The sequence below is a fragment of the Myotis davidii genome, unplaced genomic scaffold (assembly GCF_000327345.1).
Source record: "Myotis davidii unplaced genomic scaffold, ASM32734v1 scaffold244, whole genome shotgun sequence".
NCBI classification, from domain to species: Eukaryota; Metazoa; Chordata; class Mammalia; order Chiroptera; family Vespertilionidae; genus Myotis; species Myotis davidii.
The window spans coordinates 481,528-494,316 of record NW_006294993.1 but is presented as its reverse complement, the minus strand read 5'-3'; the positions used below and the strand labels follow the sequence as shown (position 1 = coordinate 494,316).

The 12,789-nt window shown below is 48.5% G+C and overlaps 1 protein-coding gene across 10 annotated transcripts in view; it reads left to right on the top strand.

Annotated features, from left to right (window-relative positions):
- Positions 1-12,789, top strand: part of RTEL1 (regulator of telomere elongation helicase 1) — a 49,359-nt gene that overhangs the window by 19,128 nt on the left and 17,442 nt on the right. For all 10 annotated transcript variants that reach the window (XM_015567697.1, XM_015567699.1, XM_015567695.1 and 7 more), the window contains exons 9-10: positions 4,888-4,953; positions 7,299-7,449. In XM_015567697.1, the coding sequence (XP_015423183.1) occupies positions 4,888-4,953; positions 7,299-7,449 (217 nt within the window). The remainder of the gene's footprint in view (positions 1-4,887; positions 4,954-7,298; positions 7,450-12,789) is intronic.

The window sequence follows — 12,789 nt, the reverse complement described above, 5'->3', positions numbered from 1 at the left end:
TTAGGGGGCATGTAGGAAGCAGCCGATCAATGATTCTCTCTCTTCTCTCTCATCATTGATGTTTCTATCTCTCTCTTCCTCTTTCTCTTCTCTGGGGGGAAAAATATTATATATATATACATATACATATACATATACATATATATATACACACAGACAGACAGAGAGTACCTCAATGGATACAAAAACATGACCCAACTTTTTGCTATCTACCAGACAGAGACCCACATTAGAACAAAAGACTCACACAGGATGAGAGTGAAGGGATGGGAAAAAATTTTCCTTGCAAATGAAAAAAAGCGGGAGTAGCAATACTCATAACTAACAAAATAGACTTCAGAATGAAGGCCATCACAAGAGACAACAAGGTCACATAATACTAAAGGGATTGTTCCAACAAGAGGATATACTGGTAACCATGGTAAACATATATGCACCCAATATAGGCACGCCTAAATATATTAAAAAATTCTAGAGGACTTTATCAGAGAAATCGAAAACAATACAGTCATATAGGGGACTTTAACACCCCACTAACTTCATTGGGTAGATCTTCCAAAAAATTAAGGAGTCGCTGTAAAGGACATACTGGATCAGATGGATTTAATTGACATTTATAGAACATTTCACTCCAAAGCTGTAGGATATACATTCTTCTCAAGTGCACATGGATCATTCACAAAGATAGACCACATGTTAGGACACAAAACAGGTATCTGTAAGTTCAAAAAGATTGAAATCATATAAAGCATCTTCTCAGATCACAGTGGAATGAAATTAGAAATCAACTACAGTAAAAACACCCAAAAACATTCAAACACATGGAGGCTAAATAGCATGTTATTAAACAATGAATGGGTTACCAACAAGGTCAAGAAAGAAATCAAAAACTTCCTGGAAACAAATGAAAATGAACACACAACAACCTCAAATCTCTGGGACACAGCAAAAGCAGTCCTGTCAGCGAAGTTCATAGCACTATAGGCCTACCTCAAAAAACAAATATCAGCAGTAAACTATTTAATCTTACAACTTAAAGAGCTAGAACGAGAAAAACAAGAAAATCCCAGAGTAAGTAGAAGATTAGAGCAGAAATAAATAACATAAAGACTTAAAAAAGAAAGAAAGACCTAACCGGTTTGGCTCAGTGGATAGAGCATTGGCCTGCAAACTCAAGGGTTCCAGGTTGGATTTCGGTCAAGGGCATGTACCTTGGTTTTGGGCACATCCTCAGTAGGGAGTGTGCAGGAGCCAGCTGATCGATGTTTCTCTCTCATCAATGTTTCTAACTCTCTATCCCTCTCCCTTCCTCTCTGTGAAAAATCAATAAAATATATATTTAAAAAAAGAAAGAAATGAAACCAAGAGCTGGTTCTTTGAAAGGATAAACAAGATTGATGAACCAGTTGCCAGACTCATCAAGAAACATAAATAAAATCAGAAACAAAAGCAGAGAAGCAACCACCGTCACCACAGAAATACAAAGGATTGTAAGAAAAGTCTATGAAAAACTATATGCCAACAGGTGGACAATGTGGATGAAATATACAGATTCTTAGAAAAATACGATCTCCCAAAACTGAATCAGGAAGAATCAGAAAACCTGAATAGGCCAATAACAACTGAGGAAATAGAAGCAGTAATGAAAAAAACTCCCAGCAAATAAAAGCCTGGGTCCAGATGACTTCGCAGGAGAGTTTTACCAAACACTCAAAGAAGAACTAACACCTATCTTCCACAAACTATTCCAAAATTGCAAGAGGAAGGAACACTTCCAAGCTCTTTTTATGAGCCCAGCATCATCCTAATTCCAAAATCAGATAAAGATACTACAAAGAAAGAGAATTACAAGCCAATATCCCTGATGAACATAAAGAGAGAATTACAGGCCAATATCCCTGTGAGAATAGATGCTAAAATACTCAACAAAATATTAATAAATCCAACTCAGCAATGTATTGAAAAGATCATACACCATGACCAAGTGGGATTTATTCCAGGGTTGCAAGGCTGGTATGATATTTGTAAATCAATAAATGTGATACATCACATAAATTGAAAGACAAAAATCATATAATAGATGCAGAAAAACCATTCAACAAAATCCAAAACCCACTTTTTATAAACGCTCTCAGCAAAGTGGGAATAGAGGGAGCATATCTCAACATGATAAAGGCCATATATGACAAACCTACAGTGAACTCAATGGGCTAAAACTAAAACCATTTCCCCAAAGAATAGGAAAAAGGCAGGGATGTCCACTTTCATCACTCCTATTCAACATAGTACTGGAAGTCCTAGCCACAGCAATCAGACAAGAAGAAGAAATAAAAGGCATCCAAATTGGAAAGGAGGAAGTAAAACTCATTATTTGCAGATGACATGATATTGTACATAGAAAACCCTAAAGACTCCATTAAAGAACTACTAGATTTAATAAATGAATTTGGCAGTGTAGCAGGATACAAAATCATCCCCTCAAAATCAATGGTTTTTTTATACACCAGTAATGAATTCTGAGAAAGAGAAACTAAAGCAATTCTTTTTATCATTACAACAAAAAAATTAAGATACTTAGGAATACACTTAACCAAGGGGCAAAAGACCTGTATTTGGAAAATTATAGTATGTTGAAAAAAGAGATAGAAGAAGATATAAACAAGTAGAAGAACATATCATGTTCATGGATTGGTAGAATCAACATCATTAAAAATGTCCATACTACCCAAGGCAATCTACAGATTTAGTAAAATCCCTATTAAAATACCAACGGCATATTTCACACAGCTAGGACAAATACTCCAAAAATTTATATGGAACCAAAACAGACCCCGAATAGCTGCACAATGTTGAGAAAGAAGAACACAATACCAGAGAAGTCACAATACCAGATTTCAAGTCATACTACAAAGCCACCATCATCAAAACAGCCTGGTACTGGCACAAGAACAGGCATATAGATCAGTGGCACACAGCAAAGACCCCAGAAATCAACCCAAGCCATTACGCTCAATTGGTATTTGACAAAGGAGGCAAGAGCATAGAAGAGAGTCTCTTCAATAAATGGTGCTTGGAACATTGGACAGATACATGCAAAAGAAACCAGACTACCAACTTACACCATACACAAGAATAAACTCAAAATGGATAAAGGTCTAGAAGAAACCATAGGCAACAAAATCTCAGACATCTCTCGTAGCAATATATCTCCTAGGGCAAAGGATTAGAACATAAACAAATGGGCCAACATCAAAATAAAAAGCTTCTGTACAGCAAAAGAAACCAACAAAACGAAAAGGGAGCTTGCTGTATGGGAGAACATATTTGGCAAAGATACATCTGACAAAGGGCTAATATCAAAAAAATATAAGGAACTCATATAATTTAACAAAAGGAAGACAAACATCCCAATTAAAAAATGGGCAGGGGACCTAAATAGACACTTCTCCAAAGAGGACATACAGATGGCCTAGAGACATATGAAAAAATGCTCAAAGTCACCGATCATCCGAGAGATGCAAATCAAACAACAATGAGGTATCACCTCAAACCTGTCAGAATAGCTACCATCAATAAATGACAAGTGCTGGTGAGGATGTGGAGAAAAGGGAACCCTCTTAGACCCAGTGATCACACTTCTAGAATATATCCTAAGAAACCCGAAGCACCAATCAGAAAGAAGGTATGCACCCCTTTGTTGATAGCAGCACAATTTACAATAGCTAAGATCTGGAAACAGCCCAAGTGCCCATCAGTAGACGAGTTAATAAAAAAGCTGTGGTACATTTACACCATGGAATATTATGCAGCAGTAAAAATGAAGAATCTCTTACCCTTTGAGGCAGCATGGAGGGACCTGAGAGTATCATGCTGAGTGAAGTAAGTCAGAGAAAGACAAGCATCACATGATGTCACTCATGTGGAACCTAACAAAATAAGCTGATGAACGGAGTGATCAGAGACATGGAAGCGTATGGAACAGAGTGTGGAATCTCAGAGGGAAGGCGGGGGAGAGGTGGGGGGTGGGAGGTAATCAACCAAAGACCTTGTATGCATGTATGCATAGCCCATGAACACTTTTTTTTTGGGGCAGGCTGGAGACGGTCAACAATAAAGAATTATAAAAAGAGAAAATGTTCAGGCGTTGCACACGAAGAGCACAGGCAGGTGGCCCTGCGTTCCCCCAGAAATGGCTGAAAGTCAGAAGACCTAAAATTGGTGTCGGCAAGTTTAACGCTCACCAAAGCCAGGGACCTGTCCATCAACATCTGGTGTCCCAAGAACAGCTACCAGCAATCAGAAGGTGTGACCTGCGCTCCACACAGCCACATGCATGGGCTTGGGAGAGCACGCCCACACAGGAGCCCCCTGCCTGACCCTACAGTCCTGGTCCCTGCTCATAGGAAGAGGGGGTCATACGGCAGGGATGTCACCTCTTGATGGCACACTTAAAATGGGCACTTTATTTTATGAGAATTAAGATTAAGCTGAAAAGAAGTACAGATGCCAGACCCCTCTGCAGGTGACTTCCCCCCCACCTGGGGTGTAAACACCTCCACCAGTGCACCCCGTGGCAGGTGCTGGGTGGTCTCCATTCTGTGGCTGCTTAGCCTGCTGTGGCAAAGGGTCACGGCCTGCTCCCTTGTGCTACGTGTCACTAGGACACACCCGTGATGTCCAGCTCAGTGGTGGTGGGCAGTGCCGGGTGGCTACAACTCGCTGCCACCCAGCAGCAGGTATCAGAGGGCCTGCTGTGTGTCCCGGGTGGTATGGGACTGAGGCCCGCCAGGGCTGTGCGCCCTGAGCCTCTGCTCCTGGCCTCCAGGGCCCTGAGGGGCAGTGGCTGCCCTGCTCCGCTGCAGCTCTGCGTCCTCTCCCCACCCGCAGAGTCGCCGGGCACACGGCATCGATCTCAAGGGGACGGTGGTGATCTTCGATGAAGCTCACAATGTGGTGAGTGCTGCTGGCCTTCCCCACGCCCTCCCTCCCCCCCTATGCCTCTTCCCCTGCAGAGAGCAGTACAGACCTTTGTGTCCCAGCTCCTGTGGCCCTGAATGTCAGGACCAAGCAGACCTGTCGCCTGCGCCCCCAGTCAGCATGTGGCCTCTGCCAGGGCCTGTGTTCCCAGGAGCAGTGGCCTTGTCCAGGCTCGGGAGGGAGGCTGCCAGGCAGCCGTGTTCATGCTCTGGAGCGGGGGCAGCTCCACGATGGCTCGGTGTCCAGTGTGGGTGGCAGCCCTCAGCCCCACTCAGCTCCAGGCACTTCCTGCCCATGGACCAGATCTGACTTTGAGAGCAGTCAGAAATCTAGGTTTTAATGGGAAATTTCCATTTATGAAGTGTTGGCTGCTCGAAGTAGCTTCAAACACTGGTCTGGGCTCGGCTGCTGAGTGGGTAGGATGCTGAGTGGGTTAGGCTGCTGAGTGGGTGGACTGCCGAGTGGGTAGGATGCTGAGAGGGTAGGCTGCTGAGTGGGTAGGCTGCTGGCTGGGCTATCCACGATGGCTCGGTGTCCAGTGTGGGTGGCAGCCCTCAGCCCCACTCAGCTCCAGGCACTTCCTGCCCATGGACCAGATCTGACTTTGAGAGCAGTCAGAAATCTAGGTTTTAATGGGAAATTTCCATTTATGAAGTGTTGGCTGCTCGAAGTAGCTTCAAACACTGGTCTGGGCTCGGCTGCTGAGTGGGTAGGATGCTGAGTGGGTTAGGCTGCTGAGTGGGTGGACTGCCGAGTGGGTAGGATGCTGAGAGGGTAGGCTGCTGAGTGGGTAGACTGCTGAGGGGGTAGGATGCTGAGGGGGTAGACTGCTGAGTGGGTAGGCTGCTGAGGGGGTTAGGCAGCTGAGTGGGTAGGATGCTGAGTGCGTAGGCTGCTGAGTGGGGAGGCTGCTGAGTGGGTTAGGCTCCTGAGTGGGTAGACTGCTGAGGGGGTAGGATGCTGAGGGGGTAGACTGCTGAGTGGGTAGGCTGCTGAGGGGGTTAGGCAGCTGAGTGGGTAGGATGCTGAGTGCGTAGGCTGCTGAGTGGGGAGGCTGCTGAGTGGGTTAGGCTCCTGAGTGGGTAGACTGCTGAGGGGGTAGGATGCTGAGGGGGTAGACTGCTGAGTGGGTAGGCTGCTGAGGGGGTTAGGCAGCTGAGTGGGTAGGATGCTGAGTGCGTAGGCTGCTGAGTGGGGAGGCTGCTGAGTGGGTTAGGCTCCTGAGTGGGTAGACTGCTGAGGGGGTAGGATGCTGAGGGGGTAGACTGCTGAGTGGGTAGGCTGCTGAGGGGGTTAGGCAGCTGAGTGGGTAGGATGCTGAGTGCGTAGGCTGCTGAGTGGGGAGGCTGCTGAGTGGGTTAGGCTCCTGAGTGGGTAGACTGCTGAGGGGGTAGGATGCTGAGGGGGTAGACTGCTGAGTGGGTAGGCTGCTGAGGGGGTTAGGCAGCTGAGTGGGTAGGATGCTGAGTGCGTAGGCTGCTGAGTGGGGAGGCTGCTGAGTGGGTTAGGCTCCTGAGTGGGTAGACTGCTGAGGGGGTAGGATGCTGAGGGGGTAGACTGCTGAGTGGGTAGGCTGCTGAGGGGGTTAGGCAGCTGAGTGGGTAGGATGCTGAGTGCGTAGGCTGCTGAGTGGGGAGGCTGCTGAGTGGGTTAGGCTCCTGAGTGGGTAGACTGCTGAGGGGGTAGGATGCTGAGGGGGTAGACTGCTGAGTGGGTAGGCTGCTGAGGGGGTTAGGCAGCTGAGTGGGTAGGATGCTGAGTGCGTAGGCTGCTGAGTGGGGAGGCTGCTGAGTGGGTTAGGCTCCTGAGTGGGTAGACTGCTGAGGGGGTAGGATGCTGAGGGGGTAGACTGCTGAGTGGGTAGGCTGCTGAGGGGGTTAGGCAGCTGAGTGGGTAGGATGCTGAGTGCGTAGGCTGCTGAGTGGGGAGGCTGCTGAGTGGGTTAGGCTCCTGAGTGGGTAGACTGCTGAGGGGGTAGGATGCTGAGGGGGTAGACTGCTGAGTGGGTAGGCTGCTGAGTGGGTTAGGCAGCTGAGTGGGTAGGATGCTGAGTGCCTGAGTGGGTAGACTGCCTGAGTGGGTAGGCTGCTGAGTGGGTTAGGCTGCTGAGTAGTTTAGGCTGCTGAGTGGGTAGGCTGCTGAGTGGGTTAGGCTGCTGAGTGGGTTAGGCTGCTATCATGGGATGTTTGTGACCTAGTTTCAGAACCTGTGGATAGGGCTGGGCTCCCCACTCTCCTTAGCTCTGCACCCCCAGACCCTGCCTCCTGGAGCTCCCCAGGCCCAGCTCCTGCTCACGTCACACTGCGTGCTTGGCCTTTCAGGAGAAGATGTGCGAGGAGTCGGCGTCCTTTGATCTGACGCCCCATGATGTGGCCTCTGGATTGGACGTCCTTGACCAGATCCTGGAGGAACAGAGTAGGGCAGCGCAGCAGGGGGAGCTCCGTCTGGAGTTCAGCGCAGACGCCAACTCAGGTGAGCTTATGGGCAGGACACCGAGGACGGGTGAGGTCTGCCCCAGTGGCCGTCTTCCCAGGGCCCTTGCATGTTGGCATCTGGGGACACTTCCAGAGACTTTCCAGGGCCTCACAGGGTTCTGCCCAAACCTTCTGGCATTTTTTGAACACCTTTCATCCTTTCCCAGCCCATGTGCTGTGTAAAAGTGAAAACAAATGTGTTAACCGTGGAGACGTGGTTTTTTGTTAATCCTCACCCAAGGATTATTAGAGAGAGTGGAAGGGAAGGAGAGAGAGTGAGAGAAACATTGATCTGAGAGAGACATGTGGATTGGTTGCCTCCCGCACGTGCCCCAACCAGGACTGGGGTTTGGGCTTGCAACCAAGGTACGTGCCATTGACCAGAATCGAACCTGGGGATCTTAGGCCCGCAGGCCGACGCCCTATCCACTGAACCAAACCAGCTAGGGCCATGGAGACGTTTTTAATGATCTGTGAGCGTGGTCCACGTGTCACCTACTCCAAGGTTTGTTCCCAGGGTTTTCCCCGGGCAGCAGTAGTCTTGGTTTATGGAGAAACCTTTGATGGATGTGATATTGTGTCCACAAGTTCTCCGTGGCCTTTGTTAGTAGCTAACGAGGACTCCAGGTTTGTGAGGGCAGCCTACTTTGTGGTGGTGTTTCCAGCAGTTGCTCCCGGCTTTTTAGCATTCATGCTTCATGCTGTCGACGCGATCAGGTGTTCTGTGTCCTCACGTGGGCGTGGAGCCCAGGTGGTGTGGATGGCCTCGTGTCCTCATCCCTCTGTGATCACACATGTGGACGGGCTGCACATGGAGCAGGCCAGGTGGCCCTTCTCTCACCCACGCTGACTGCCCTTCTGGCGCGTCCCTGGCCTCCCCGACCCACACACACCTGCCCTGGGAGATGGAGAGTTTGTAAATGGCATTTGTTTGGTTAGCGTTGGAGTTCTCAATCTTTGTGGCTTCAGGACCCTTTACGTTAAATCTGGCTAAAGGTGGTTTATGTGAGTTATGTCTCTGGATACTGTGTGAGCAATGAAAATGGAAACTTTTAAAAAAAAAATTATTTTTAAATCTTGGTAAGAGACTCAGCCTGGCCCTGACCGGTTTGGCTCAGTGGATAGAGCATCGGCCTGTGGACTGAAGAGTCCCGGGTTCGATTCCAGTCCAGGGCATGTACCTTGGTTGTGAGCACATCCCCAGTGGGGTGATGTGCAGGAGGCAGCTGATTGATGCTTCTCTCTCATCGATGTTTCTAATTCTCTATTCCTCTCCCTTCCTCTCTGTAAAAAAATCAATAAAATATATTTTTTTGAAAAAAAGAGAGAGAGAGACTCAGACTGAGGCCTGAGGCTCAGACTTTTTTTTTTTTTTTGAAATTTCAGAGAGGAAGGGAGAGGGAGAGGGAGATAGAAACATCAGTGATGAGAGAGAATCATTGATTATCCTCCTGCTGCACACCCACACTGGGGGTCGAGCCCACAACCTGAATTGAACCACGGCCTCTGGGTTCATAAGTCGACCCTCAGTCACTGAGCCATACCGGCTAGGCGAAAAATACTGTTTAAAAATGAGAAGAGTGACAGTGTCTCAGAGTTTGGCTAATCTCTGATGTCTGGCACGAGGGAAGAAAGGTGCACCTCACACTGTGCTTTGGATTTGCTGTGGCAGCCCCATCGAGCCGGGTCCTGGTCACGACTGCTGCTGTGACAGTCACTACAGACTCAGTGACTTAAAGCAGCACAGCCTGCTTCTCCCGTGGTTCTCACAGGTCCCAAACAGGCTGGCAGGGCCGCCTTCCTCCTGGGGCTTTGGGGGACCCCGTTTCTGGCCTTTCCCAGCTTGTAGAAGTGCTGCATCCTTAGCCCTGGGCCCCACAGCCCTCTGACCTCTGCTCTGTTGTCCCCTCTCCTCTGACCCTCTGCCTCCCTCCTACCCGAAGGCCCAGCATGATCTCCCATTGCAGGTCCTTTAACATCATTCCACCTGTGAAGGCCCTTTTGGCATGAAAGGTGACATGCTTACAGGTTCCGGGGATCAGGGTCTGGACGTGTTGGGGGTCATTATCCGCCTCCCACATGCAGCCTCTGGAAATTGCACTGTATGTATATTTATGAAATAACAAGAGAGAAAAAGGCAAATAGGATAGTGTGATTGTCACTGACTCGCATTATCATCAGGAAAATAGCTTTGGCCTTGCAGTGTCCTGAACAGGGCTCAGGCCTGCCCCAGCCATGCCTCGTGACCCGCCCTTCCTGCTTCCGGTTTCCTCAGCCAGCCACAGGCAGCACCCGGACCCGCGTCTGAGGAATGTGCGGGCTCCCAGGCACTTGTCCAGAAGCAGGCTACCTAGGCTGACTTCAACCTGGTTAATTTTAAAATGCAGTTTATTTCAGAAGCCATGAGTCCTTTTAGGATTTTATCTTTAAAGCCCAGCGGCTCTGTTGTCTCGGTTGGATTCTTCTCATCAGTGTTGCCCTGTATGTGATGTGCTTTCTCAGCGTGTCCCGAAGCTATGTGTTTGGGCTGTTTCCCTGCGTCTGCGCTTCGCCGGAGTCAGCTCCCCTCTCCAGTCCTCCTGTCTCTGGCTTCTTTGACTTCTTTTTCTTTGATTGAGTTCCAGGTGTGCGACGGAGATAACGACATTTGTATCCACCTGCAGTTTCTTTTTTTCTTTTTTTAAATCTTTATTATTGAAAGTATTAAAATATGCCCCCCTTTTCCCCCATTGACCCCCTCCAGCCACCACCCCCCGCCCCAGGTTTTCAGCACCCTATTGTCCATGCCCATGGGTTATGCATATTTTCATACAAGGTCTTTGGGGATTACCTCCTACCCACCCATCCTCCCCACCTTCCCTCTGAGATTCCACACTCTGTTCCCTGCTTCCATGTCTCTGGATCTTCTTTGTTCATCAGCTTATTTTGTTACTTAGATTCCACATATGAGTGAGATCATGTGATACTTGTCTTTCTCTGACTGACTGACATCACTTAGCATGATACTCTCAGGTCCCTCCATGCTGCCTCAAAGGGTAAGAGATCCTTCTTTTTTACTGCTGCATAGTATTCCATGGTGTAAATGTACCACAGCTTTTTTATCCACTCATGGGCACTTGGGCTGTTTCCAGATCTTAGCTATTGTAAATTGTGCTGCTCTGAGCATAGGGGTGCACACATGCTTTCTGATTGGTGCTTCGGGTTTCTTAGGATACCAGAGGCCCGATGCACGAAATTCATGCAAGGGGCTTGGCCCTTGCAGCCCTGGTTTCATCTGGAAGGTCATTCGGCTGTCTGGTCTAATTTAGCATATTACGCTTTTATTATTATAGATATTCCTAGAAGTGGGATCACTGAGTCAAATGGCAGATCCATATTTAATTTCTTGAGGAAACTCCATGCTGTTTTCCATAGTGGCTGCACCAGTCTGCATTCCCACCAGCAGTGCACTAGGGTTTGCTTTTCTCCACAGCCAAGCCAGCACTTGTCATTTGTTGATTTGTTGATGGTAACCATTCTGACAGGTGTGAGTGGTACCTCATTGTCATTTTAATTTGCATCTCTCGAATGATCAGTGACTTTGAGCATTTTTTCATATGTCTCTTGGCCATCTGTATGCCCACTTTGGAGAAGTGTTTATTTAGGTCCTTTGCCTACTTTTTTTTTAATATATTTTATTGAGTTTTTACAGAGAGGAAGGGAACGAGATAGAGAGTTAAAAACATCCATGAGAGAGAAACATCGATCAGCTGCCTCCTGCACACTCTCCCTACTGGGGATGTGCCTGCAACCAAGGTACATGCCCTTGACCGGAATTGAACCTGGGACCTTTCAGTCCTCAGGCCGATGCTCTATCCACTGAGCCAAACCGGTTTAGGCCTTTGCCTATTTTTAATTGTATTGTTTGACTTCCTTTGGTTGAGTTGTATGAGTTCCTTATTCTGCCTGCAATTTCTAAGGCCCTGATTGTGGCCTGTTTCTGCTTCTGTGTTCCTTTTCATTCAACCCTCATTTCCAAAATGATTCTTTACTTTCCTTCTCATTCCATGTGAGTCCGTCACTTCATTTCTGAGTTTTTAAAACTGAGTTGTGTTGTTTCATGTCTTTGTCTTGCTCTGAAGTGCTCACCTTTGTTGCATGTAACTTTTATTTTGAAATCATGTCAAATTTGCAGATAACTTGCTGATAAAGAACCTCTTGCCCGTCACCTAGACTCCCCTTGCTAAGGTTTGCCCCCTTGGGCGAGCCTCCCTGTCATGTGGGCAGTGCAGGTGCAGGTGCCTCCTGAGACCAGGGTGCTCCTGTGGCCGCAGTGCGGTGACCTGCTCAGGAAATCAGCGCAGATACTGCAGTCTTGTCTCACGGACAGACCAAAGGAGACTTTTTCGGCTGTCACTGTAGCCTGAAGCATGACGGGGCCGGCTGGTCTGTGCAGGAGCTGGGCCCTGCCTGGGCCTGTGGCTCTGGCTGTAGGCTGGACAGCCTTTCCCTGGAGTCTGTGAAGAGAACGTCAGTTATAGTGAGTGGTGCATGGCCTGCAGACTGGGTTTGCCCGCTGGTCCTCACAGCTCCCAGTTGTGAACTTCGGGCAGGGGTCAGCCATCAGGTCGCACATCCAACATCTGTCGGTCTCATGGTGACACTGACTTTTTCCTGGGTGAAGTGGTGACAGCCAGGCTTTCTCCTGTGAAGTCACTGTTTTCCTGTTTGTAATTCTTAAGCGATTTGTGGCCTCCATTGACGGTTCTCCCTGAATGAATGATCCTGCATGTTTACGCCTGCACCACCTGGCGCCTCCCATTCCCTGGCTGGAATACTCATGCAAGATCTCCTGCGTCTTTATGTCCCCACGGGTCCAGGTGCTCACGGTGCTCCTGCCTGCGTGCTCCGTGTGTGGGCCTCCTCTGTCCCGGGGCCTGCACTTCCCCTGGCGCCCACCCATGTTGAGTGAGAAAACCCGCTTCCATGTTCCTCAACATTTTACTCACTCGTTTGAGCCTCGACTACCCAGTCGGTTGTTTCAGAATCACTGTGCCACCGGAAGAAACACACCCCACTCCCGGGCTGCGCGTCGGCCGTGCTTCCCAGAGCGAAGCTGGAGTGTGCGGGGCATGCAGCCTATAGGGCTGCTTGGGCCGCCTCCTCCTGCCGGAAGCCGGTCCATCCTTGCTGCTTGACACAGTCGCTGCAGGAAAGAAACATCTGCACAGCATATGTTTCAAGGCACCTGGCATATATGGCATACTGTTCTTAATATGTTTGCTCCCCTTCTTGGCGCTATGTGTTTTAACCAAGGTCACCTCTCCGAGAAAGGTTGTTTCCCCAGGTAGGGATTTTC